The sequence below is a fragment of the Sus scrofa genome, chromosome 17 (assembly GCF_000003025.6).
Source record: "Sus scrofa isolate TJ Tabasco breed Duroc chromosome 17, Sscrofa11.1, whole genome shotgun sequence".
NCBI lineage: Eukaryota > Metazoa > Chordata > Mammalia > Artiodactyla > Suidae > Sus > Sus scrofa.
The window spans coordinates 3310719-3336134 of NC_010459.5; the positions used below are offsets into that span (position 1 = coordinate 3310719).

Sequence of the window (25416 nt, forward strand, 5' to 3'; positions counted from 1 at the left end):
AGCAAGAATAGAATGCAAGAACGCAGGATTAAGAAGTCTTAGATTAGGCTGGTAAAGGAGGATGGTAAAATTATAGGTAAGGGAAGGGGATGGACTAATAATGATGTCTACTGTCTTTCTAAATGAATGCTAGATTTGCAAGATGAGAAGATGAAGACAAATTCCTAAGGCAGTCTGGAAGCCTAGTAACTTGGACATTGAATATGGGGGACAGCCTGGTTGGAGAGAATGAGGCAAACTGAAGGCAGCTCTGAGGCTCTGAAAATTGTCTTAAGAGGATGGTGTTACCATTAATTACAATCAAGAAATTAAGACAAGTTTGGGAGAGAAAGGGAAGGATGAAGGATTTTGATTATGTTGAATATATCAATACAGATTTTTAATAGTTGATATGGAACATAAATTTACCCTCATCTGCAAATAGACAAATGTAGAGGCTACTTTCACAAGTTTCAAGGAAAAGGCAAGGAACTATTCTTTTGAGAGTGATAACTACTATGGGCAAAAATGCTCACATAATAGTGGGAAATCAAAAGCCTAGTAGATGGAGAAGAGGGATTCATTCTTAAATTATTTTTAAAAAGGTGGTATAACATAGTATATGACAATGGCTATGAAGCCAGACTGCCAAAGTTCAAATTCCTACTCCACCTTTTTTTTAGCTGTTTAACTTTGGGTTAGATCTTCTGACCTTAATTTCTTTATCTGAAAATTATTAAATTAGGACTTATGTGATAGAGTTGTTGTGGAATTCTTAGAGTCCTCAGAATTTCAGGGGATTTGTGAATCTCGAATTGAAAAAAAAATTAACCTTATTCCTATTAAGCTCTCAGAAAATTTTCTTCAATTATGGAAGGCAGGCAAGAACGCAAGAGTATGGATTTGTTTCCTGTAGAAATTACAGGTACTTTCATACCATAGTACAGTGGTAGTAGATATTTTGAAATATTGTTTATCATCACTACTTTAAAATTATCATATTTATTGGAATTGCCATTAGATATGTTGCTAGCTTGTATATGATTCTGGAATTTTTCTACAGCCTTCACATCACTTAGTTGGCTAAGCATTTCACAATTCTGTGCTTCTTGGCCAAAGGTGACACTGTGAGGTCTGAATGTTTGTTTGTTCTCACATCTTCTACGATGCATGTCAGTATTCCCCAAATATGAATGTTTGCCGAACACCAGGTGAAAAGGGGTGAGCTGCCTTAATTTCAGTAATGGTGTTTATTTATAGTTGATTTATTTGTAATTGCATGAATTTATGCATTTATAAATACCATTTCAAGTCTGGGTTATTAGGCTTCATCAGGTTATCAAAGGTGTTCATGATACAAGAATAGGAGGTAGAGGAATAAAAGGGAACAGCACTTTGTCCATACCAATGTTCAGTAAAGAGTTTGCTGCTATTTTTAGAACACTCAGAGCTGGAATTGAATTAACTCCTATTCATTTTGGCATTCTAAGTGTCTAATATAGCTCTGTACTCTCGGGCTCCCTTAACTCTGAATGAATGAATAAAAGAATAAATGAAGTGGTGTGGGTTGAATTGAGGCTGTAAAGAACAGCTGTTAAGTTGCAGATGGCTTCTGCGCATTCAAGGGGCTCTGTATGGTGTAACAGGGCTTCATGGGGCTCAATATGTGAGTCATAGCTGTGTCCCTAAAAATGCCCCAGTGGGATCAGTGATTGCCATTAGCTAGAGGGGCCAGATCCTTACTAATTCCTCAAAGATCTTTATCAACGAAGAAGGCAATTACGTGTCTCTGGTTCTAGGTACAACGTTGGATTCACAGGACCCTCGCGTATTCCCGGGACCTGATGTCAGTGTCAGTAGCAGGACAGCCTACAATTCAGATCATCCAGCGAGAGAACCGTGTCCTACACAGCTTGGATCTGGGGAGAACCCTGGCTGCACGCAGCATCGGGCGCACAGAGGCCAAGAGCTCCCTGGCCACGCCCACTTCCTGCCCCATCCCGGGCCTTTCCAGGTCTCCTCTCCCGGTGAACCGGATGCTCCGTCAGTTTCCTCCTTCGCTTGCTCAGCTGCCGCCCGGCTCCCTGGCGAGGCCGCAGGCACCCACGAGGGCACGGGCGGGGGGCTTCTGGCGGCTGGTCTGGCAGGTGTAGGGCGCCGGTAGGAGCTGGGCGCGCACGGTTACCGAGCGTGGAGGAGACACTGCCCTGCGGCAATGGGTGCCAGGGGCGCTCCTTCACGCCGGAGGCAGGCGGGGCGGCGGCCGCGGTATCTGCCCACCGGGAGCTTTCCCTTTCTCCTCCTCCTGCTGCTTCTCTGCATCCAGCTCGGAGGAGGACAGAAGAAAAAGGAGGTAGGATGAGTCCCCTCGGCCTTCCTGGGACACAGCCGGGACGAGTCTGTGCGGGTGGTGTTGCCAGGCAGCCTCACCGCGTTGCTAGGCAGCCGGGCCGCTGGGCGTGGGCAGTGGCTGGTTTGGGGAGCTCGCAGACCCGATACGGGGGCCCTTGCGTAAGTCCTATGGGCTTCACGGGTTTAGAAGTCAGGTTGCCTGGTGCTTTCTCAAAAACAACGACGAAGCATCTCCCGTTGTGCTCCCAGCACCTCACACCTTTCAGACCCGCGGCGCTTTTGAGCCCAAGTTGAAGGCCGAGATTGGGGTTCAGTCAGTAAAAAGGGATTTGTCGGAAGTGAAAATACCCTTTAGGAGTATTTCAAACCTACAGTAGCTATTTGTCCCTGATCCTTCGTTATCCCTTTATTGTGACTGTGTAAAGTTATTCTGCATTTTTATTATACATGTTTAAAGGTATATATGTTGAACCCGAGGTGTAATTGTGCGAATAACGGAACATTAAGTTGTGCTAATTTGTGAAATTCAGTTCACCTGATTTCAATCTTGCTCCTCTAATAACTGATGAAGATGAGGATTGAAGTAACTGACTATATTTAAAGTAGTTGTAGCGTTATTTGTGAATTTCAGTTAACCATCTTTACCTTGGATGGTCCATCAAGTACGGTTAGGAAAAAAAATTATTTTGGAAATGTAAGGTTTTGTTCGTCTTTTTAGTAAGCGTATTCTCTTTATATTAGTTCAAGGGGTTTTTCCTGGTAAAGTTTTATTTACATACACGTAGCTCAAAATCGAATTCAGGTTTAAATTATTACCACAGCTTTCTTGGTAGCTGGGTAGAAAGATTGAAAAAACAGCCTCACATGCAATATAATTCTGATTCTCTTTACTCTTTGCTTGAAGCCACTTCTTCCCTTTAGCTTTTTAATTTTAACTTGAAAATAGGCCATACAAAATTCTTGGTGGACTTCTGGTAAGAGGTTAAGTGAATAACCACTGTTAAAACTATTTACAACTATAAAGATATTTTTTTCTAGCGTTTGGTATTTAGTGTTTTAGATTTCGTATTTTTTTAAGAAAGAGAGGGGATTTAAAAGGTAGTTTTCTTGTGTGTGCGTAGATTACCAGAGCAGAAGACAATAAAAAATGATGAGGAGTTGCATGGAACTTCTAATGATTTTAATTGAAAGGAAAAAAAAGCCCCCAAAACAAGTCTAAAAAGTGTCCATCTTTAAAGCATTTTAGCATTCCAATTGCAAGGTGACTTAAACATGTGACATTTGTTAATTTAGTATAATTATAAATTACGGTAACATCTGTTTTCCATTAAAATATAAAAGGCATTTTAAAAATACAAAATCAGGGAGAAAATTGTTGAAGATTTAAAAAGTGTGTCTTCCAAAACTGCTTTTATTTCTCTAAAATAGGAGAGTCTAATATTACATATGGTGTATTATAGAATACTCATATTTAAGGCAAAGAGCAAAATAGCAAATAGTTGATGTTTTAATGCTTTACTAAATGAGGGTGCATATTTCTTAAATGTAGTCTAGTTCTCTATTTGGTACTCAGTTCAAAAGCTATGCTCTCTTCCTCTCCCCCCCTTTCTTTTTCTTTTTATGGCTGCACCTGCAGCATATGGAATTTCCCAGGTTTGGGGTTTGTAGCCGCAGGCACTTACACCGCAGCTTGCAGTAACGGCACCAAATCCTGAACCCACTGAGCGAGGCTGGGGATCGGGGTCGAAGCTGAGTCCTTATGGATACTAATCAAGTTCTTAACCTGCTGAGCCACAACGGGAACTCCACTGTGCTCTCTTTTAATACTGAAAGAAAAATATTGGAAATAGGGGGGAGTGATGGTTATGACTGTGTTACTTTTCTAGGGAATTTGTAGAATGTGGATAGAGTTGTTTTGACTGTGGCTTCTTCCTTTCTTTGCTTAGTTTAGAACATAAAGCCTCGTGTGAGATTTAACACTATTGAACCAGAAAGTGTAACAGTTGAAACTTAATTTACCACAAAAATATTACTAACAAGTACCAGAAGAGTTGACTTGCCACGGTATGGTGTTTTCTTTTGTTCTGGGGAATCCAAATGGAAATCTGAAATTGAATCTGGAATCAGTTACTCAGAACACTAGTCATTTTGATGGAAGTAGCATTTATGACATTAATAGTTATTACCATAGGTTTTTGAGTGGAATGGATGGTTCAGTTAACAACTCATATCCTATTTAATTGTTTGATATCAAACCGCTTAACTTCCCTGAATTTTATTCTTCTGTTTATAAATACAGATACAATGCCTACATTTCAGCAATCTCACGGTTGTTGTTGGGGTTAAATGAGACGGTATTTAAAGTGTTTAGTGCAATAACTAGAACGTAAGAAATGGTCAGTAATTTGGCAGCTGCTATTATGTGTTCCTCAGTTAAATGAAAATATAGATATGAATGAGATCCTAAAATATGATACATTTTCAAATTAATTTTTTTGCTAAACAAACTGACTTTATAATAATTGTAAACTATATAGCTTGTAGAATAAATTGTCTTAGTTATTTTATTATGAAACACTGATAATTCCAAACTCTTAGATCGTTTGAGAACGTGTCAGGAGAGATTTTACATCATGTAAGATTGGTGGTTTTCATGGATTTATGTGTGTGTGTCTGCATATTTTTATATATCTATTTCTTCATGAAGACATTTTCATTCATTAAAAATAATTAGTATTATTTTTATTTAAGAATATAATCAAGGGAAATAAGTGAATAGGCAAAGAAAATAGACTGAAGGTTTTTATAGTCAGTTTCCTTAGTTACATTGAATACAGTCATGTCAACTGACTTGAATCCTCCTGTTAAGTGATACAGATTTCTGGGAGGCTTTAGCTTCTTAGTAGTATATCATTTGCATTTCTAGTGCATCATGGGTTTCCATTATTTTTGACAGTTTCTCTACTCCATATTATCAGTTAATGAGCTTCATTTTTAACCTATAATGACTTCTAATAATATAATATAAAAAGAGCTCAAATTCTGTAATGATATCCAGGGGCCCTAGTGACTTTGCCATCATCGAAAGTAACTGCCATCAGACCTCATATCTGTGGGTCCTGTATCTGTAGATACAGAGGCTGACTATATACCACACCATTTTATAGTATGAAGGACCTGGGAATTTCAAATTTTAGTATCTGCTGGGTCCTGGAACCACTTGCCCTCTGATTGTGAAGGACAATGATATTATAATTTATACTTCCTGCAAAGAAAATAGTTAGCTATCAGTTTACAACATGTAGGTGACAATATGTAATATGAAACATCGAATAGCTCATAAATATTTTTTGAGAATATGAAATGAAGCCTAAATGAAGTGAAATATTTTAGTTGCCTCTGATATAACTTTTGTAAATACATTTTACACTGAGATGTATATATCCAGTTACTTTTTAGTGGTACAGCCATGAAATAAATACTTTACTGTCTTAACATATGATAGGGAGATGATGGAGGTAAGTGATAGATTTTGATTTCACCTTTAAGCAAGAACTTAAGTGGAAGAAAAAGTTTGTAAACATATGAGCACAATGTTAAGAAATGCATAGTAATTATACATTGATATGTATACATATATGTACCAGTCATGCTGGTGTTGGGTAGGTGTTTCACCTGGGTTAGCTTTTTATGTATCATTACTCCTTGAAGAGTGATTGGAAATGCCATATCTTCCTTAGAATGGCCAAAACTGCTTGTCTCTAACTAATGAAGACTTAGCCTGCCACAGTTTCATGGGTCATGGCAGAAGGCATGGGATTCCTGGCACACAGGTGGCAAATTTTGTTTACAGCGGCAGAATTGCCAGAATATTAGTGTTTGCATTGTAATGCAGGTCAGCTGATGGCCTGTAAATGTAGTGAGTTTCAGAGCAGGAGAGGAGCCTAGAGCTTTCGGAACCCCAGTGTTTTTTAGTGGGCAGTAAAATTTTTTGACCTTAGCCTTCAAGGAGATGTGGAACTCTTTATTAAATTTGAAAGTAAACAAACCTGCTCTTGGTTCAGGAAGGGACACTGTCTTCTAAGGTTGTGTGCTATACAGATATCCTTGAGAACAAAGTCGGTCAGTACCTGGGCTTGCAAGTTATATAGAAACCCACGAAGAAGTGTTTCTCTAGATAAGATACCATAACTTTGTCAAAAGAGAACATTTCAGGGTATTTTCGTCTACGTACACACCACCAGTGTGTCAGTCCCGTGCATATGTCCTTTTCTTCATGAAAGACACAGAAAGGGAAAGAGCAGAAACATGAAACTTGAGCCACAGATTCATTGGCTGTTTAACTTTTTTTGCCACATTTACTTGTGCATGTTCTCTTTAGCCTTTAATATTAAGTGAATTTGGATGAGAGTATGATTGATATGCCTGTGACTACCTTAGTAGGTAGTCTCCAATTTTATTTGGCATATTAGACTATGTCATGATTATTTCTTCCATAAGACTCCCTCTTGGAGCATCTTACTAATCCCACCAAGATAGAAAATTTACCTTTGGCTAAGTGTAGGCATAACCATCCTGCTTGAGAACAGGTAGATCATGAACAAATGTATCCATGTTATAGTACACACTCTGTGTGTGCATGCATGCGGGGACAAAATAAGTAATTTTTTTATGGCCACACCTGTGGCATATGGACCTTCCCAGGCTAGGGGTCAAATTGGAGTTGCAGCTGGGGCAGCAATTCCAGATTTTAACCCACTATGCGAGGCCAAGGATTGAACCTGCATCCTCACAGAGACAAGTCGGGTGCTTAGCACACTGAGCCACAATGGGAACTCCCCAAATAGGTAATATTTATGTCAGTCTTTATCCAGTTTTTATTCTTAACTATTGGCAGGATAGCTGCAGCTTTTCGAATTAAGCATATCTGAAAGCATATCTTAGTTCTTCCCTCTGCCCATCTGGCCCATCTGTATACTCATGGATGTTAGCAGTGCTGTTTTATTGGGACAAATTTTAAGCTTATTTTTGAAGTTGTCACTTGCTATATATCTTTATAGCTTTTATCCTATATTTTGCCTGTTGTGCATAGGGGGCTGACTTCACATAGTTTCTTGCAGAGTTCTACATAGATTTGAGGAGAGTATCTTGCAAAAATATGATTCCTCCATTATGCATAGGTATGTAAAATATAAATACTTTGTTTGAATAGTAAAACTTCAAAAATGTTATTCAGAAGAATGTCAGTATCTTTTTTCATCGCAATTGATATCTGTCTATCTGCCTGCCTGTTTGTCTCTTCTTTTTTAATGGCCATGTCAGCAGTAGCTTTTGAAGTGTTTCACAGTCTAATAAATGGCTTAACTTAAAAGTATAGCATCCTGAATCCATTAATGAACTGGAAAAAGTTAAGAGTAAAAGGAGGCTTTACTAACATGTTTATTATTATATGTTTGGTTGATCCTATGAAGATACCTAACTAGTTTGAATTTGGAAGTGAAAGGGAAATTTTCTTTTCCCTGCATGTTAGTATGAGAACTCAGCTACCTTTAATGAAAAGGGACACTTGAGGATAGGTTAGATAAATTGTAGTATTGATTTTATTAAGTGACTGTTTATTTTATTTATTTATTATTTATTATTATTTTTTAATAGTTATTTCCCCAATGCAGTTTTTTTCCTACTGTATTTTTCGAGGTGATTTAATATTGTTGTCAGTATGATTTGACTCACTTCTGGAAATACTGTGGTTCACTGTGTCTGCTTGGAAACAAAGCAAACCTTTGGGAAGTTGATAATATTTTTGCCACACAACTTAAGGTACAAAATTGATTACAAATTGTGTAATCTGCTTACTATTCATACTAAATATTAAAGTGAATGAGATACTGTTGTACAATCTAGTGAATTTAACCAATTTAGGAGTTGGAATTAAGGTTTAAATTATATTAGAAAATGAAAAAGAGCAATAGAGCAGATACAGGCATTTTACTTACATTGTTTGTTAATCCTTTCAATGTCTTGATGGTTGTGACATTTTCATTTGCCTTACCTTTGTCTTTGTTAACACTATACTTTGGTTTAAGTAGGAGAAACTGGGACTACTTTAAGCCCCAAGCAATCATTTTTATTAGTCAGAGATTATCATGAGTGTACAGTACCTTGCAAATTACTGGTTTAGAAATGAACTTTTGAAGATTTCCTCCTTTTTCATAAAGGACACAAGGTGGGGTGATTCTCTTCCTTGCTTTGGATATGTGTCTGAGAATGTGATGCTTGAGTTGCTGAACCCATCTAGTAACCATGAGAGTACAGCCTGAGGGCAAAACAGTAAGTTCCTCATGGCAGAGTAGCAAAGTGGGAAGAAGACCATGGGTTCTTGATGGCATAGCTTAACTAGCCTTGGAATTATTCCAATTTTGGACTCCTTGATATATGAGTTAGTAAGCTTTCTTAATGTTTAAGATATTTTGAATTGAATTTCTGATTTTTTGTATTTGAAAGGTTTTCATCGAGGAAGGTCATCTTGGATTAAGGGTGTTACCCACGATTGTACAACTTGTAAGTTTATAGCCTTACTCCAAAGAACTCGGCCTATACCATGTTTCGTTACTTAACAATTACCTAGCCCTGTGACCCTCTTTGTGAACTAGTAATTAAATATTAGTAGAGGACCATTAGATTTATGTAGCTGTCCCCAGTCTTTGAACATCAGTGGTCAGTATTAGAAGAAGTTTGTATATGTTTCATTGTCTTTAAAGTGAATTTTCCTTATGTTCATTTTATTAAATAATTTTGTTTTCATTGTGGGAAATGAAATTCTCTATTCATGTATTATGCCCAAAAGATTATAGGAAAGAAACTAGGAGTAACTTTATTATGTGCCTTAAAAGCTATTAGCCCCAGAAAAGAGTGGAAGAGAGTAATCATGTCTGAGATATATTTGCTATATGCTGTTTTTTGTGTGAATGTTTTTTAAAAAATGTTTTCCTTTTGCTTTTTGTGTACGTAATAGATTGGTATGTAGTTTCCTTTTAAAGATGTACAAAGTAAAATACAGGAAAATACTTATATTTTTAAAAGATCATATTTTAATAGTGTTCTTTTGGTTAACATTTGAGTTAAGATTAAGCAAAAGAAAAATTAGCACTTCCTCAAGGAGTAGGTATTGTGCAATGTTGATTGGTTCTTTTTTTTGTTTTGTTTTTTGAAGAGTTCGTGCTTTCAAAGGGAATAAAGGAATTTTCTCATACTCGCGAACATGGAGTGGCTTTGCGGTGTCTAGTTCTTATTTCCTGTGCACTTTTCCTCATGAAGCCTTTATGGGGAGATAGAGTGGCTGAGTTAAGTGTAACACTATCATAATGGCAGTAATTCAACTTAGTTTCCTACAGAGAGCTGCATGAGTCACATGCTTTGATGTCGGAGCATATTCCGAATCATAAAGAGAATAGTACGGTGATGTGTGTGTGTGTGTGTTTAAACACTGCAATATAGAATGATAGAGGAGGAAAGTCAGGTTCCAGGCTAAATAACAAAGCTGGGACTAGAAATTCCATTTCGTGCCACCAGAGGTTATATTTCCTTATTCCTGGCTGAGATGTGCTGTCTTTGCCTCTGCCCCTCCCCTCTTTACTACTTCCATTACGCTGTTATTTCCTCTGTCTTTTCATAGCTGATCTTTTATGAACTTCTCCTTTATGGGTACTTGTTTTTTAAATTTCAAAATGATTAAAGATGTGGCAGATCTAAAACACACCTATTAATATGGCTTAGACTTGATCCCTTTGAGAATGTAATTTACAAAATTAGGCCATCTGCTTCTTTATGAAGTTGTTTAAATAAATGAAATCAGGCTAAGGTAAGCCTACATCTATAGCAGTCTTGATCATGGATCAAGAAAATATGTAAGTTTTTGTTCCATCTTTCTTCCCCAAATTGTGCTTCCTACAATTCCTAACACTAAGTAAAGCATTTTCATGCATCTATTTGCTGAAGCCAAAAATCTGGGTGCATTTTACTTAGTTTCAGAAAAGTCACTTGTAACTTTTTTTTGCCATCCTTTCCTTCACCCCACCCGATGATATCCCCTGGGACTTCTCTAACCAAGGCTGTCTTTGAGGAGCCTTGTTTAAACTTCTCTAGAACACAGTCCAAGTTCTCTGTGTGCTAGTTAGTGCTCTTCCTGAGTAAGCCTTTGTCTGGCTCTCCTGTTCTATGTCTCACCACTGTTCCATGTTCCCCTCTAGTGTTAACTTAAGCAGGTTACCCCCTCGCCCCTGCTTTGGATCAGGAACTCCTCCCTGCTCTCACAGAGGTGGATCTCTGTGCTTTGTCTTTATGGCACTGATGTGAATTGTCTGTTGTCTGACATTCCTGTTATGCCACAAGCCCTTTGTGGAAAAGAGTTGTGGGTTTCTGTTTTTTGTTGTTGTTGTTTTTATTTATTTTTTTTAATATATAGCTATATCCCCATAGTCAAGCTTAGTGCCTTGTACTTGGTAAATGCTTAGTAAAGTTACTTTGATTGGGTTACTTAATCTCACTTAGCCTCAACTTCCTGATCTGTTAGTCCGTACTACAGAGTTGTGAGCCTTACGTGAGCCTTACGTGAGATAATCCCGGTAAAGTATTTAGCATGGTGCCGGGAACATAGTAAGTGCTTAATGAATGTTAGCTTTGGTGCTGGTGTTGGTGAATGAATTCACAGGGTGTTCTGTGGTTTGTTTTATGTTTCCCAAATGATTTTTAATGACTTGCATACATTGATTTGGTATTAGCAAAGAAAAATTTTAAAGATACTGCTTTTGCTCTACATACTTTTTCATGAATACTTATTTTCCTATGTGACAGGTTCTGCTGCTAAATTGGCTGTTGAGAATGTCATGATTGCTTTCATCAGATGATTAAAGGTTTGGCAGCAACTTTTGATAATGGTTACTTTTCCTCTTTGACTTGTTACAGCATGTGAGAGGATCTCAAGGTAGTCCTATTTGGGTTCAGCCTATTTGGAGTCCTTTGGACCTCTTTTTGTCCCCAGGTTTGTGAACTGTTGAGCCATCATTGCATTAAATACACTTTCTGTCCCTTTTTCTTTCTCTTCTCCTTCTGGAATTCCCATAGTACAGACATTATTCTTTTCATTGTCCCATGATTCTTCAAAGTTTTCTTCACTGTTTTTCATTCTTTTTACTTTTTGCTTCCCTGACTGGATAATTTTGATGGTCTTATCTTCCACATCTCTGAATTTTTTTTCTTTTTAGGGCTGCACCACAGCATGTGGAAGTTCCCAGGCTATGGGTCAAATGAGAGCTATAGCTGTTGCCTATGCCACAGCCACAGCAACTTAGGATCTGAGCCACATCTGTGACCTACACCACAGCTCACGGCAACACCAGATCCCTAACCCACTGAGTAAGGCCAGGGACTGAACCCGCATCCTCATGGTTCCTAGTCAAGTGCATTAACCACTGAGCCATGGAGGGAACTCCACATCTCTGATTCTTTATTTCTCCATTGGTTGAGTCTGCTTTTGAAACGCTCTGTTGAATTCTTGGGAACAGTTAGTATATTTTTGTACTCTAGGATTTTTGAGTTCTCTTGATTATTCCTATTTATTTGTTGATTCTCATTTTGTTGATGCATTGTGTTCCTAATTTCATTTAGTTGTCTGTGTGTTCTTGTAGTTCACTAAACTTAAGAGGCTTGTCTGATAGTTCATAGATCTGCATTTTTTTTATTATTAGTTATTAGAGTTTTATTTATTTATTTTTATTTTGGTGGTGTTACATTCACTTGATTTTTTGTGATTCTTGATTCCATACACTGTAATCTGCACTTTTGAGTAAGTGGTCTCCTTTTCCAGACTTTTCATGTTTGCTTTGACAGAGAGGGCACTTTACCAGGCAGCTCAGTTTGGGTGTCTGGATCCCATGGCTCCCACAGAGGTACTTTTCTTTTTTGATCAATGCTGAATTTTTGTGGTTGGTGAGAGGGAAGGATAGAAGTGAGGACTGATATGAGTAGTTTCTAGTTTTACTTGTCTGTGTCATTATAAGTATAACAGAAGCCCACAGTAGATGAGTCTTTTATATTTTATGATTGTTTGGTTATTGATTTCTTAAATATTTTGTAAATGAAAATATCATGTCCTTTTTGATTGTTTTAAATAGAAATAGTATTGAAGTACATGATAGAAAGTAAATATATTCGAATGCCATGTTCCTAAAACATGGCACATGTTACTGAATAAGGACCATGCCACTGACATTTCTCTAAAATGTGATCTACCACCCCTTTTGTTCAGCAAACATTTTTTGGTGAATACTACATGTCAGACATGCTGGATTTTAGAGGTGAAATGGTGAATAAAACTTCACCTGGACACATCCTATAACTTACACCCTAGTGGGAGATTCCGACAGGAAAACAGGCAGTTATAATGTGGTGTGAGAGTTGCATAAACTAGGAACGTTTTGGGTGCTATAGTGTTGTGTTAGCACATTGGGGTCAACTGAAAACCAAAAAGATATACATAGGAAATAATGAAGGGAGGCGTATTCTAGGCAGAATAGCACCAGTAGAGGTCCAGAAGTATGAAGAAGTGCAACAAATTCAAGGAACTCAAAATAGTTGGTGTGGCTTGGTTTAGAATGTACAGGTTGGGGAGTGACAGGGTTTGAGGCTGGAATGGAAGCCAGAGACAGATCTTAAAGGACCTTGTCAGCCTTGTTAGCATCTAGGCTTGACCCTGAAGTCAGTAGGAGGAACTGAAGGGTTTTATCTGGAGGGAGGATGAGGTTTATATTTGGGAGGATTGTCCAGCTGTGCTGTGAAGTCGTCCCTCAGGTGGAGAGGCGAAGTTGAGGGACGGGTACCAGTCTACTCAGGAGCCCACAGCAGAAATGGCTGTGACAGTTAATGCAGATTTGACCTGGGTTGTGGCTGTAAGCATGCAGAACAGTAGCTGGATTTTGAGCTCTCTGGGAGCCAGACAGGCAGTTCTTGGTAATTGGTTGTGTTTGGGGTGAGGGAAAAGGGGACGGGAATAATACTACATTTCTTGGTAAAGGGAAGTTCTGTTTACTGAAATGGGAAACAGGAGAAGAAAGAGAATTTGGAAATGTTCACTTATAAGAATGTGTGCGCTGCCTTTGTGAAATCTAAACCGAGATGTTAGCGAGGCAGTGGAAGGTCTGGATACGGACCTTTGGATCTGGGCTGAAGATAAAGTGGATTTGGAAATCGTAAGCATCAGTTGGAACTGAATTTTTGGTGGTTGTTAAAAATTCCCCTGCTAGAGGATATAGAGTGAAAATAGAAGAGCAGTTGCGGATGCCTAGGGCTCCTAGCACCTCCATGTCCTTGGAAAGGTAGGCTTTCAGAAGAGATCAGCCTATGCTGCTTGTGAGCTAGAGAGAAACCCAGAAGATTTTGGATGTCACAGGAGAAGGACAATTTCAGAAGCGAGAAGTCCATGGAGACACGTGACAAGCTAACCAGAAACTGGAAAGGGTCTCTGGATTTAGCAATATTTTCTTGGCGATATGGAAGGTAAGCTGAGAGGGAGGAGTAAGCGGGTAGGATGGGGTGGGGTGATTAGGTCAGGGAATATAGTCTTATATAGCTAGAATAGGTGTTACCCTGAATTACCTATTTTAACTGAGGGCTTGGGGGAAACTCAAATGTAGTGAGTAGGTTGGTGGATGAGTTGGTTGTAAGGAAGTAGAGACACTTTATGGGGCAGTTTTGCTGTGCTTGGCTAGAGAGTTATGTAGGGGGAGCTGGGGAAGAGGATGGAGTGGAGGGAGAGCTGCGTAGAGCCGGGTGACTGCAGGAGGAGGCAGGGATGGGAACCCGAAATCATCCAGTGGACTTAGTTTTATGTGGGAATGTGGTGCTTCTTAGGGCTGTGTGCACATAGTGTGTGGTTTTCTTCCACGCATGTGGTAGGGTTGCATTTGCCTACCCCGCAGAGCACAGGCTGTGTGAGCAGACATGTTTGTTAGGTGTCAGTCTAGGCAGAAGGGCAAAGTGTCAGTCACCACGTGCTTTGCGGTTTTCTTTCTTCTTGTAGGACAGTGACTGGAATTTGACTGGGTGGATGCGCTATCAATCCTTGACCTTGGAAGGGAAGGATGGGCAGTCACCTTGCAAACCCATAAGATGGAAGAGAACACCGGTCTTTATTTTTTAAAAACTGAGACTTGGAGCTCCTAGTGTCTGTAATTAAGCTGTTTGGAGTGTTACCTTTTGATGGGAGAAATGGATAAAAGAAGGGGGTGTGGTTACAGGCAGATTTGTTTTTTTGTTGCCAGAGACCCATATTTTCTTGGTGATATGGAAGATAAGCTGAGAGGGAGGAGTAAGCAGGTAGGATGGGGTGGGGTGATTAGGTCAGGGAATATATAGTCTTATATAGCTAGAATAGGTGTTACCTGAATTACCTGTTTTAAATGGCTGGAATATGTCATTTTACTCAGAAAGCAAAGAAGGAAGCATGGTTAAGTGACAGGAAGGGCCATATAAGTTTGGAAATCATGGGTTTAATATAATCCTTATTTGATTTCCCCCCCCCTCCAGCTGAGCTCAGAAGGGGAGCTATAGGGACAAGAAATGTAGGCCGTTGGATTGATTCAGGGTCAGAGGTTTTCAGGTAGGTGGGATAGGAAGGGCAGAAAGGAGAGTTGAAGATGTGCTGTGGGGTGAATGATATGGAAAATCAAGGTAGGTGCTGAGAGGGGAGAGGAGAAAGGCTCCAGTGAGATCAAAGGATCCATATGTTGTAAGAATAGATTTTGCTCATTAGTGGCTTATTGCATCAGTTTATCATTTTAGAGATGAAATAGTACTAGCTAAGACCATGGTGGGCTGAAGTGGAGTTGAGCTGGTTATTGGACATGATGAGGATAAGGAGATGATGGGCTAGGGTGTAAGATTGTTATATGTATGGACTTTATTCAATGTCTAGAATAATGGGCAGTTGAAAGGTAGGGACCAAGAGTTTGGTAGATGACAGTGACCAAACAAGGTAGAGCATGTTAGGTTTTGAAGGTGTGATTTACAAGGAGCAGAGCTTTCATGTGAGGAAATACGGGGATGCACCTGTTCCTGAGTGAAGTTAAGGAGACTGAGTTATTGCCATTTTAGTAGCTCTGAGGATCTAGCCAAGAGATCCGAGGAATGCTCATTATAGATACAGAGGATGTGGAGTTCCCTGGTGGCCCAGTAGTTAAGGATCTGACATTGTCACTGTAGCAGTCACTGCTATGATGTGGGTTTGATCCCTGGCCCAGGAACTTCCGAATGCCTCAGGCGTGGCAAAAAAAAAAAAAAAAAAAAAAAGATGAAGATGTAAGGAATTAGTTGTGATTTTGAAAATTTTATATAAGCGTTTTCCTTTGATTAGGTGACAGTATTGCAGTCTTAGAATGAGATGTTGTTAAGGCAGTTAACAGTAACCTTCATTTCCCTCCTATCTTCAAAAGTCTCGAACCAATTTCCTAATGTTATGACTTTTTATGAATCAGATGCACTTTTTCATGTTTGCAGTATTTCATAAAGGTATGGAATATTGCTTTTGCTTGAATGGTCTTGGAGAAAGTTGGCAGTGTTTGATCTTTGACAAATTGCAGCCTTTTGTTTAGCATTATTAACCTTATCCAAATTTCTTATACACTGTTTCAGCTGTGGGTCATTTTGCAAGATATAAACCAGTAAGAATTCATAATAATTCAGAGGTCTCTGGTTAAAAACACATCAATCCTGTATGGTTTCTGGATATAAATGATCAAGAGCACTAACAAAAAGAGGTAAGAATTGATTTTTAAGTAAGCTTTTCATACCTGAGAAAGAAATGGAAAAATAACAGCACTGGCAGCTAGGCAGGAGTATCTGGCTTCAGAGATTTTGGGAAATGAAAACCATTCCGGCATTTCCTTCTAACCAGGGGTGTCATTATAGAATTACCGCATGAGGTGAAGTACTGCAGTGTTTTACCAACCACTGTTTTACTGTGGTTTTCTTCTGTGATGTTATCATTCATAGACTGGGTATAATAATTGTGTATATATTGTGTGGATGCCTTGTTCTAAAATAATCTTATCTCTTAGAAAGTGTGGTATAGCTAATAATAGATCTGCTTTGCAATTTATCTTTCCATCACTCTTATCTCCTCTTCCTAAGATGAATAATCCACTAGAAGCATTTAGAAATAGGCTATAAATACAAAGGTGGTTTGTGAATATATTAGTTTTCTATTGATGCATAGCAAATTGTTCCAAGTTTAGTGACTAAAAATAACACTTATTTTTTTAATCTCCTAGTTTTTGTAGGTCAGAAGTCTGGGTCTCTGCTCAGGGGCTCACAGGCTGAAGTTCAGGTGTGGCTGGGCTGCAGTCTCATTTGCTCCTCTAGAACCTCTTCCTAGCTTACTTATGATGCTGGAAGAATTAAGTTTCTGCCAGTTTAGACCTATTTGCTTATTTTCTTGCTGGCTATTTTCTCTGGGCTCTTTGAGGTCACCATCAGGTCCTAGCCATGTGGTTCACTCCATGGTCAGTTTAAAATATGGCTGTTTGCTTTCTTCTAGGCTAGTAGGCTTACCTCTCTGACTCTTCACTCTTCAGAAATGCTCACCTTATTCCATCAGGCTCACTCAGTATAATATCCTTTGTGAGTAACTCCAAGTTAACTGACTTATATCTCCATTTCTTTGTAAAGGTAACGTACTTATAGATGTGCTATTCCATGACACTCACAGGTGTTGTCCCTACTCATGGGGGGGAGAATTGTGTAAAAGTTCTAGGGGTTGTTTTAGAATTTTACTTACTAAAGCGAGTGAGCTTGCACTTCGAGACTTTCTGTGCTTTTAAGTGGTGGCTTACAAAATCACCATAAAGAGTTATGATTGTGTATAGGACAACATTATTTAATATAAGACTTAGTAAGGATGTAAAATTGAAGTGATAATATAAACTGAGGATCAGAGTTCAGCCAGAGAAGCAGGACCACAAAGAAAATGAACATGCATGTGTATATGTGTGTAGTACTGGATTTGCAACAGGAATTTGACTTTGTGCAATGGTCAGAGCTGGTTAAGTTAAGCATACTGTTGGCAGGTTTGCTGCTGGAATTTGTGGTCCAGGAGCAATTGGTAAGGGAGGATGCTGTATGGTGGGAAGAACAAGAGCAAGCTGAAATTGGGGGAAATCATCCTTACAGTGATTTTTAAAATAAGCTCATAGTTCTGAGAAAAAGTTATTCCGAAAAGTAAGTAGTTGGAAAATGTAATTATTTTAAACAGCTCACTCATCTTGAAGCTTCAGGATACCAGTTGAACTGATAAGTATAAAGAGTAGTAGACATTTTATTTTCTTTTTTACAGGATAAACTGACAATTACAAATAGTAAAAAGAAATTGTCAATTTGCCTAAAACTTAATTGTTTAGTGGCGTATATTTAAAAAATAAATGTTTTAAAAAGAAATGTTTCCCTCTTACCCCATTATAGGCTACGTCATTGTTCCTCTATCAGATATTTACTTGCTATTTCAAAATAGAAATATTAGGGTGTTCCTGTTGTGGTGCAGTGGAAACGAATCTGACTAGCATCCATGAGGATGCAGGTTGGATAAATACCTGGCCTTGCCCAGTGGTTAAGGATCCGGCGTTGCTGTGAGTTGTGGTGTAGGTCACACATGCAGCTTGGATCTGGCATTGCTGTGGCTGTGATGTAGACCAGCAGCTGCAGTTCTGATTTGACCTCTAGCCTGGGAACTTCCATATATAGGTGTACCCTAAAAAGCAAAAAGAAAAATAAAGAAATTGATTTTTTTTCCGTTTTTATAACTGCTACTTTATGTATCATTGTAAGCCTCATAGCTGTGGGCTCTGCATTTTCTTATTGCACTTATGAATGTTATAGAGCATATTGGGAAGTTAAGTAACTTGGGATAGTCATGTTGTTTTTGAGTTTATCAGCCAAAATAAAAATGAAAAATAACAAAAGTCTTTCTTATCTTATTTGTAATAATCATACTAGCACCTTATTCATTCAGCTCAGCTGCTTATAAAAGAGTAAATTATGGAATCCATTTTCTGCATTCTTATTACTCAGTCTGAATAGAGTGGAATTTCAAGATAATGTCTTAATAAAATTGACAGTTTGTATGGTATTATCCTATACTTTTTTGAATGATACATATATCTTTTTAATAGCAACTCTTTTTTTTTTTTTTTTTGTCTTTTGCCATTTCTTGGGCCCTTCCTGCGGCATGTGGAGGTTCCCAGGCTAGGGGTCCAATTGGAGCTGTAGCTGCTGGCCTATGCCAGAACCACAGCAATATGGGATCCGAGCTATGTCTGCAGCCTACACCACAGCTCACGGCAACGCCAGATCGTTAACCCACTGAGCAAGGGCAGGGATCGAACCCGCAACCTCATGGTTCCTAGTCGGATTCGTTAACCACTGAACCACGACGGGAACTCCCTAATAGCAACTCTTGTTTGTGCATTTACCTGAGCATAGTTGTTACCAGCTGTAGAGAGCCACTTCTCATGTTACTTTCCTGCTGTGGCTTTCATATTTTTATCAGATTTTATTACTTTTTTCTTTTTTCTAAATTCTTTGATGGTGTGCCAGAGCTGTTTTCCATATCAGTTTTTTCTTTTTTTTTTCTCCTTCATAGACACAAGCTAGACTACATTTTCTACCCTCTACTTTTATTTAGGACCATGTGACAGAGTTCCAGGCCATGGAATGTGAGTGGAAGCGATCTGTGGCATTGGAGCCTGGCCCATGAAGATTTCCCCTGCTTTTTATAAGTGGTAGATGACTTTTGCCTCTTTATGCAACTTTGTATTTTTTTGTTTATTGATACTAGAGGAATTTTTGTAGTTTGCATGATGCTATATTGTGAATTTTTTTTTTTGCTGTAAGGGATTTTAATAAGGTGGTTATTATTTTGTCTTGAGCTGTCACTCCTTTGCCTCTTCTTTGTTTTCATCATAACAGTCCCCTCTTTAAGGACCACTGAGGCAACTGTATTACCAGGCTAGGCTAGTCATATCACTCATCCTACTTGTAATATTTGGCACAGAGTTGGGCCAATGACTTAGAGCAATTCACTGAGACTTTCTAAATGGAACTAGCAGCAAGGTCACTTGCCTTGCTGATTAGTGTACGAAGTTGAAAGGATATGATTTTAGGTTGCCTATCACTTTTAGCATGAAAAATTCTGATATGCAAAAGCTAAGCAGATACACAAGAAGATTTTCACAGATTCAGTCCGTAAATATTTGAATGCCAACTCTGTGTAAGTCTTTGTTTATAGAAATAAAACATTGTTGCCTTCCTGGACCTTCTATGGCTGCCTGGAGTACTGACAAAAGAGTCAAGTCCTTGGATGTAGTCATTCCCTCCTGGACCTTCTATGGCTGCCTGGAGTACTGACAAAAGAGTCAAGTCCTTGGATGTAGTCATTCCCGAAACCAGATTTATCTCCATCCTTCCTTGTTTTGTGTACTTATACAGTCAGTATCTTTTGACCCAAGCCAAATAGAGTTAGGCTTAATGTTAATAAAGTCATTTGGTAACATCAAGTCATTATAATTTATTTCATTAGATAAATACTATTAAAATATAAAAAGATATCATCGTGTGCAACGAAATGAATGACTAAACATGAGTGCAGTCGATCCTTGTCTCACTCAGTGGGTTAATGATCCCACTGTGAGGTATGATGTGGGTTGCAGATGTGGCTCAGATCTGGTGCTGCTGGGCTGTGGTGTAGGCTGGCAGCTGTAGCTCCAATTAGACCCCTATCCTGGGAGTCTCCATGTGCCACAGGTGTGGCCCTATAAAGCAAAAAAAAAAGAAAAAATATAAAACAATTCTAATTTGTGAATTTAGATAAAACTTTGTCATATATTTCTACATTTTTTTCCCCCAGTTTTCAGTAAATGGAATTTACCTTATCTTTTTCTCATAGTCCGTTTAGGCTTTAACCTCATAGTTTTTCTGGTAAGGCACTCTGGTTGATGACTTTCTTTAGTCATTCAGAAAGATGTAACTATTTGTTTCATAAATATTTCCAAATAGACCTGCTTTAGACCCGGTAGTATTTTGGTAAATCATTTTTGAAAAGTACTGTGTGATTACTTATTTATTGAATGAACAAATATTAAGAAATAGTAATAAAAATTCAATATCTTAATTTCTTTTATTGCTACAGGTTATGATTAAGAATATGTGAAAGAGAAGTTTATTTGCACTTTTACAGTTATTGAAATATTTTTATCCTAGCTGCTGCTGTGTTTCACATAGTGCAGTAGGATGGGTAAGCAACTTAATTCTCTTAGTCACTAATTTTTTTACCTTTATTTATATAGGTTTTCTTGATACCTGCTGGAAAATGTATGGGCAATTTATTTTCATACAACATATATACCCCCTCATATTAAGACTAATTGAGGTGAGAATCAGAGGAAATTTCACCATATGAATTTGAGATAACAAATTATAGCATAATGATAATGAAATAATATTATATATACACATGAAGTTAAGTTTGCCTGTCTCAGAGTATCTGTGTAATTTTCCTGACATCTGGAACAGGGTGAAGATAATAATTTATAGGTAGAAGGAGCCAGGTATTTAGAACTAGGGTAATCATAGTTCATTGTCCAAACCAGGTTGAGAGTGAAAAAAGGTGCATTAATAATTTGACGAGATAATAGGGTAAACTTGGACTTTCCCTGGGCCCGTAGTTAGGACATAGAATCAGGAGTTGGACAGAAGGGTTTTAAAATGGATACACAGTTAGTGTTTAATATGTTTTCATTGATTGATTAGAATGATTTTATAGGAATCTTGACTAAAAATATTTATCTCTGCATTTAAATAATATGTTACACTATTTTATGTAATTTATTATCCATTTTGTGCTGCACAGGGGTTTGTATGTTGCTTTGGTTGTTTTAGTGCTGCTTATTTCTCAAATTTTTAAACTTGGAATTTAAAATTTTACCCTACTATTTCTGTCCTTCCATCAAATAAGCAACTCATTTTTATTAAAAATAAAGGTTTATTTGCACCCATGTATTTATAAATAATAAACTTTGGATTAAATGTACAAAATACTTGTGGAAAATTTTTCTCAGAAGGGGCCAGAGATATGACAGTGTACCCATGTATTGTTACTCATTTATTATTTATAGTGTGTCAATAACATTGTAAATTCTTGGTAATTTTCTCTGTTTGGTGAAACTTTAATTTTGTATATTATGTATCTCCTCTGTTATGTATTTATTTCACAACACATGGTAGCACATGCTTTAAGTCTTTTCCTAGTATTAAAATACTATTTCACACACACACACACACACACACACACACACACACACACACAAAGTGCTGAAGCACATCTATTGAATGTTCACTTATCTTCCTAATGATGCTTGTTGGAACTGGTTAAAAGATTGTCCTCATTAGTTTGAAATGTGTCCCAAGTATATTTATAACATATGAAACTACATCAATTCAAATAGACTTAATTTTATCTCCCTCCTTTATTCTAAAGAAAACTCAAACCTTTCACTGAGTGGCAACTACTAGTAGTTTTGAGGAGATTTGAAAGGTGTTTTTTTTTTTTTTTTTTTTTTTTTTTTTTTTGTCTTTTGTGTTGTTGTTGTTGTTGTTGTTGTTATTGTTGCTATTTCTTGGGCTGCTCCCGCGGCACATGGAGGTTCCCAGGCTAGGTGTCGAATCGGAGCTGTAGCCACCGGCCTACGCCAGAGCCACAGCAACGCAGGATCTGAGCCGCGTCTGCGACCCACACCACAGCTCACAGCAACGCCGGATCGTTAACCCACTGAGCAAGGGCAGGGACCGAACCCGCAACCTCATGGTTCTTAGTCGGATTCGTTAACCACTGCGCCACGACAGGAACTCCTGAAAGGTGTTTTTTAACACATATTTTTTAGATTTATTTAAAACATGTAGTAATTTTGCTGGTATGTTTCAACATAATTTATAATGAGCCAGTAACTACCATTTATTAAATACTTGCTTTGTGCCATGCTGTAAGCATAGGTATATAAACCTCATTTAAGCACCACAGCAAGCTAGTACAATTAAATTTTGTAGATGGAGTTCAGAGAGTTGACGTAATTTGCCTCAAATTGTGCACCTAGCAGATATGCCAATATTCAAAGGCAGAATTGACATCCAAGCTATTTCTTTTAATTAACTATTACTCTGTGTTTCTCACACTGAGGTGGAAGGATGAATTCACACTTCGGGAGATCTGGAGGTTCAGCGTGAAGCCATGTTATTATGCAAATTGTCTTTGCAATCTTATGTTTTATATTAAAACATTCTTCAAACTTTGCTTTTTATTTCCATTATTTTTTTTTAATTTTAAAAATGTGTCTATTTTTATACTTGGTTGTTGAATGTAACTGTTGCTTCAGGATGATATGTTTTTCTTGGCATACTATCAAGTCACCCCAGGGGTACCCAGGATTATTCTGTTTGAGAAAAAGGAGAATCAGAGCTATACTACCTTCCATAGAAGTCACATCCAAAATTATTATAGTTTAGCCATACAGGGCTTGTATATATCAAGCACTGAGACAGTTTTTAGACAACAGTGTAGCGGCAGCTGCTACGTTGGCTTGCCACACTTTATAGATTTTTCTGGAAGTAGGCAGGGAACCCAGATGGATTTAGGTGATTTATTACACTATACACAGCAGGCAGGATGACCTTCAGCTTGAATGGACCAACCTCACATCCCACAGGGTGATGCAGAGGTGGGTCCTGGTGAATGCTGTGTCTTGGGCTGTGTGTGTCACAGTTGAGGAACCCTGAGTTTAGGATACTTCAGTCTTTGAAAGGGGTGCTAGCAAATCTGTCCAGCCTTTGCCCTTTGTATCTTTATTATTCTGGTTAGGAAATAAATCTCTCCTCTGACCCAGAGAAACTCTGTTTCTAGCTTCCCAGGCTTTTTGCTTTACAAATATTATTGAAAAGATAGTCTGGAAGAAAAGCTGTCACACATGCAGAAATTGCACGTTTGTCACCCATGAGGCACACCATCTTGCCACTTCCTGGAGATTGTAAATATAAGAGATTAAAAAAAAAAATGCTTATCTTCACAGTACAAGGTAGAGAATGAAGAAGTTGGCTAAACCAATCCTTTCCTTAGGTTGTTTTAGCTATTTCCATTATCTTTTGGGGGGTTTGTGTGTGATACTTTGTTCCTGGAAGTTGTTTAGTCTTTTTCACAAATCATCTATCTGGCTTAGGTAGACATAGTAAGGGAAGTTCACCTTCTGTACAGGGAGCCGCACTGGCTTTCACACTGTTCATCCACCTTGTCACGTGTTAGTGTTTTGCACACTCACTTGATAGCTGTCGTGCACACTCTGTCCCCACCATCAAGGTCTGCAGAGGTTTAACCTGCACTCCTCATTGTTGCTGTAAAAAGTATACAATTACGATATATAAATAAATTTGGTGAGCATGGGAAAATTATGCATGTTATAAAATTGTCAAGAGGCATTCTTTTCTCTGGCAGTCAATGTCTTCTGTGTTTTGTTGTCCCCCTGCTCTCATTTCTTTCATAGGGTAGTTTATGTTCATCAGATTCTCTCTCTTGCTCAGGCTCTTTCCAAAACGCGGAGGTTCTCTGCGGTGCAGTGGGTTAAGGATCTGACATTGTTAGTGCTGTGGCTCAGGTCACTACTTTGGTTCGGGTTTGATCTGGGAACTGGGAACTTCCACATACCATGGGCAAGGCCAAAAAAAACCCTAAAAACTGGAAGTTGTTTTCTCCATGCAGCAGGTAGGTTAAGGTGTGATTTAGTAAAGCACTCAGCTGTCTCTTAACCCCAGGGGAGTAATTTATATGTAGATTGTTCTTCTGGTAACTCTGCCTCAGGAGGCTTACTTTAGAGTTTTTACTCACAGTTTTTTTCTGTAAAGGCTAAAGCTCATTTTGTGACTAACATTGTCTCATTCTTCTTGAGAATTTGAGAGAGTTTATACCATTCTATTAGTCATTTTGGGGGTGCTATAACAAAGTAACATGGACTAGGTGGGTTATGAACAGCAGATAATTATTGCCCACTCTTTCGGAGGCTGGCAGCCTGGTTGGAGTTTGGTGAGAGCCATCTGCTGGGTTTCAGATTGCTGACATGTCATTGTATCTCATGTGGCAGAAAAAGGGTAAGAGAGCTGTGTGAGTTCCCACATATAAGGGCTCCACCCTCATGACCTAATTGCTTACAAAACGCTCTAACTCTTAATACCATAACGTTGGGAATTAGAATTTCAACACGTGGATTTAGGAGTGGAGGGCATAGTTTGAAACCACTTTAGAGAAATAGATCAACCTAACATTATTTTAAGCTAGCTATTATACTTGGTGTCCAACTGGGTCTTCATCTAGATGGAAACATCTAAAGTATCAGCCAATTAGAACCTAAAAAGCCCTAGGAGAATTTTCTGCTAGGTAAGAGGGATCAGCTCTTTCGGTAAAATATGTATATTTAGCAGTTTTGCTGTCCCACAAAAATGGCCCAATTGAAACTGGTAGTACCTATTAAAATTATTTTAATTATTTATTAATAAATGGTATAATGATACTAAAATAACTTAAAAATAGCACAGATAATTTTCACAACCTGTACCCTCTTACAATTGTTCTTTTTTTTTACATATTTCTTTATATATATATATATATATAGTGATTTTTATTTTTTTCCATTATAGCTGATTTACAGCGTTCTGTCTATTTTCTACTGTACAGCATGGTGACCCAGTTACACATACGTGTATAGATTTTTTTCTCATATTATTTTTTTTTTAAATTTTTTTATTTATTTATTTTATTTATTTATTTATTTATTTTTGTCTTTTTGTTGTTGTTGTTGTTGTTGTTGCTATTTCTTGGGCCGCTCCCGCGGCATATGGAGGTTCCCAGGCTAGGGGTCGAATCGGAGCTGTAGCCACCGGCCTACGCCAGAGCCACAGCAACGCGGGATCCGAGCTGCGTCTGCAACCTACACCACAGCTCACGGC

The 25416-nt window shown here is 38.3% G+C and overlaps 1 protein-coding gene across 5 annotated transcripts in view; it reads left to right on the forward strand.

Moving 5' to 3' along the window:
- TUSC3 (tumor suppressor candidate 3) overlaps positions 1966–25416 on the forward strand; it is a 194689-nt gene continuing 171238 nt past the window's right edge. For 4 of the 5 annotated variants that reach the window (XR_002340155.1, XM_021078324.1, XM_021078325.1 and 1 more), the window contains exon 1: positions 1966–2332. Coding sequence is in view for 4 of the 5 variants with exons in the window: in XM_021078324.1 (XP_020933983.1) it covers positions 2195–2332 (138 nt within the window). In the remaining variant the exon portion in view is untranslated. The remainder of the gene's footprint in view (positions 2333–25416) is intronic. The other variant, XM_021078323.1, reaches the window with a different exon arrangement.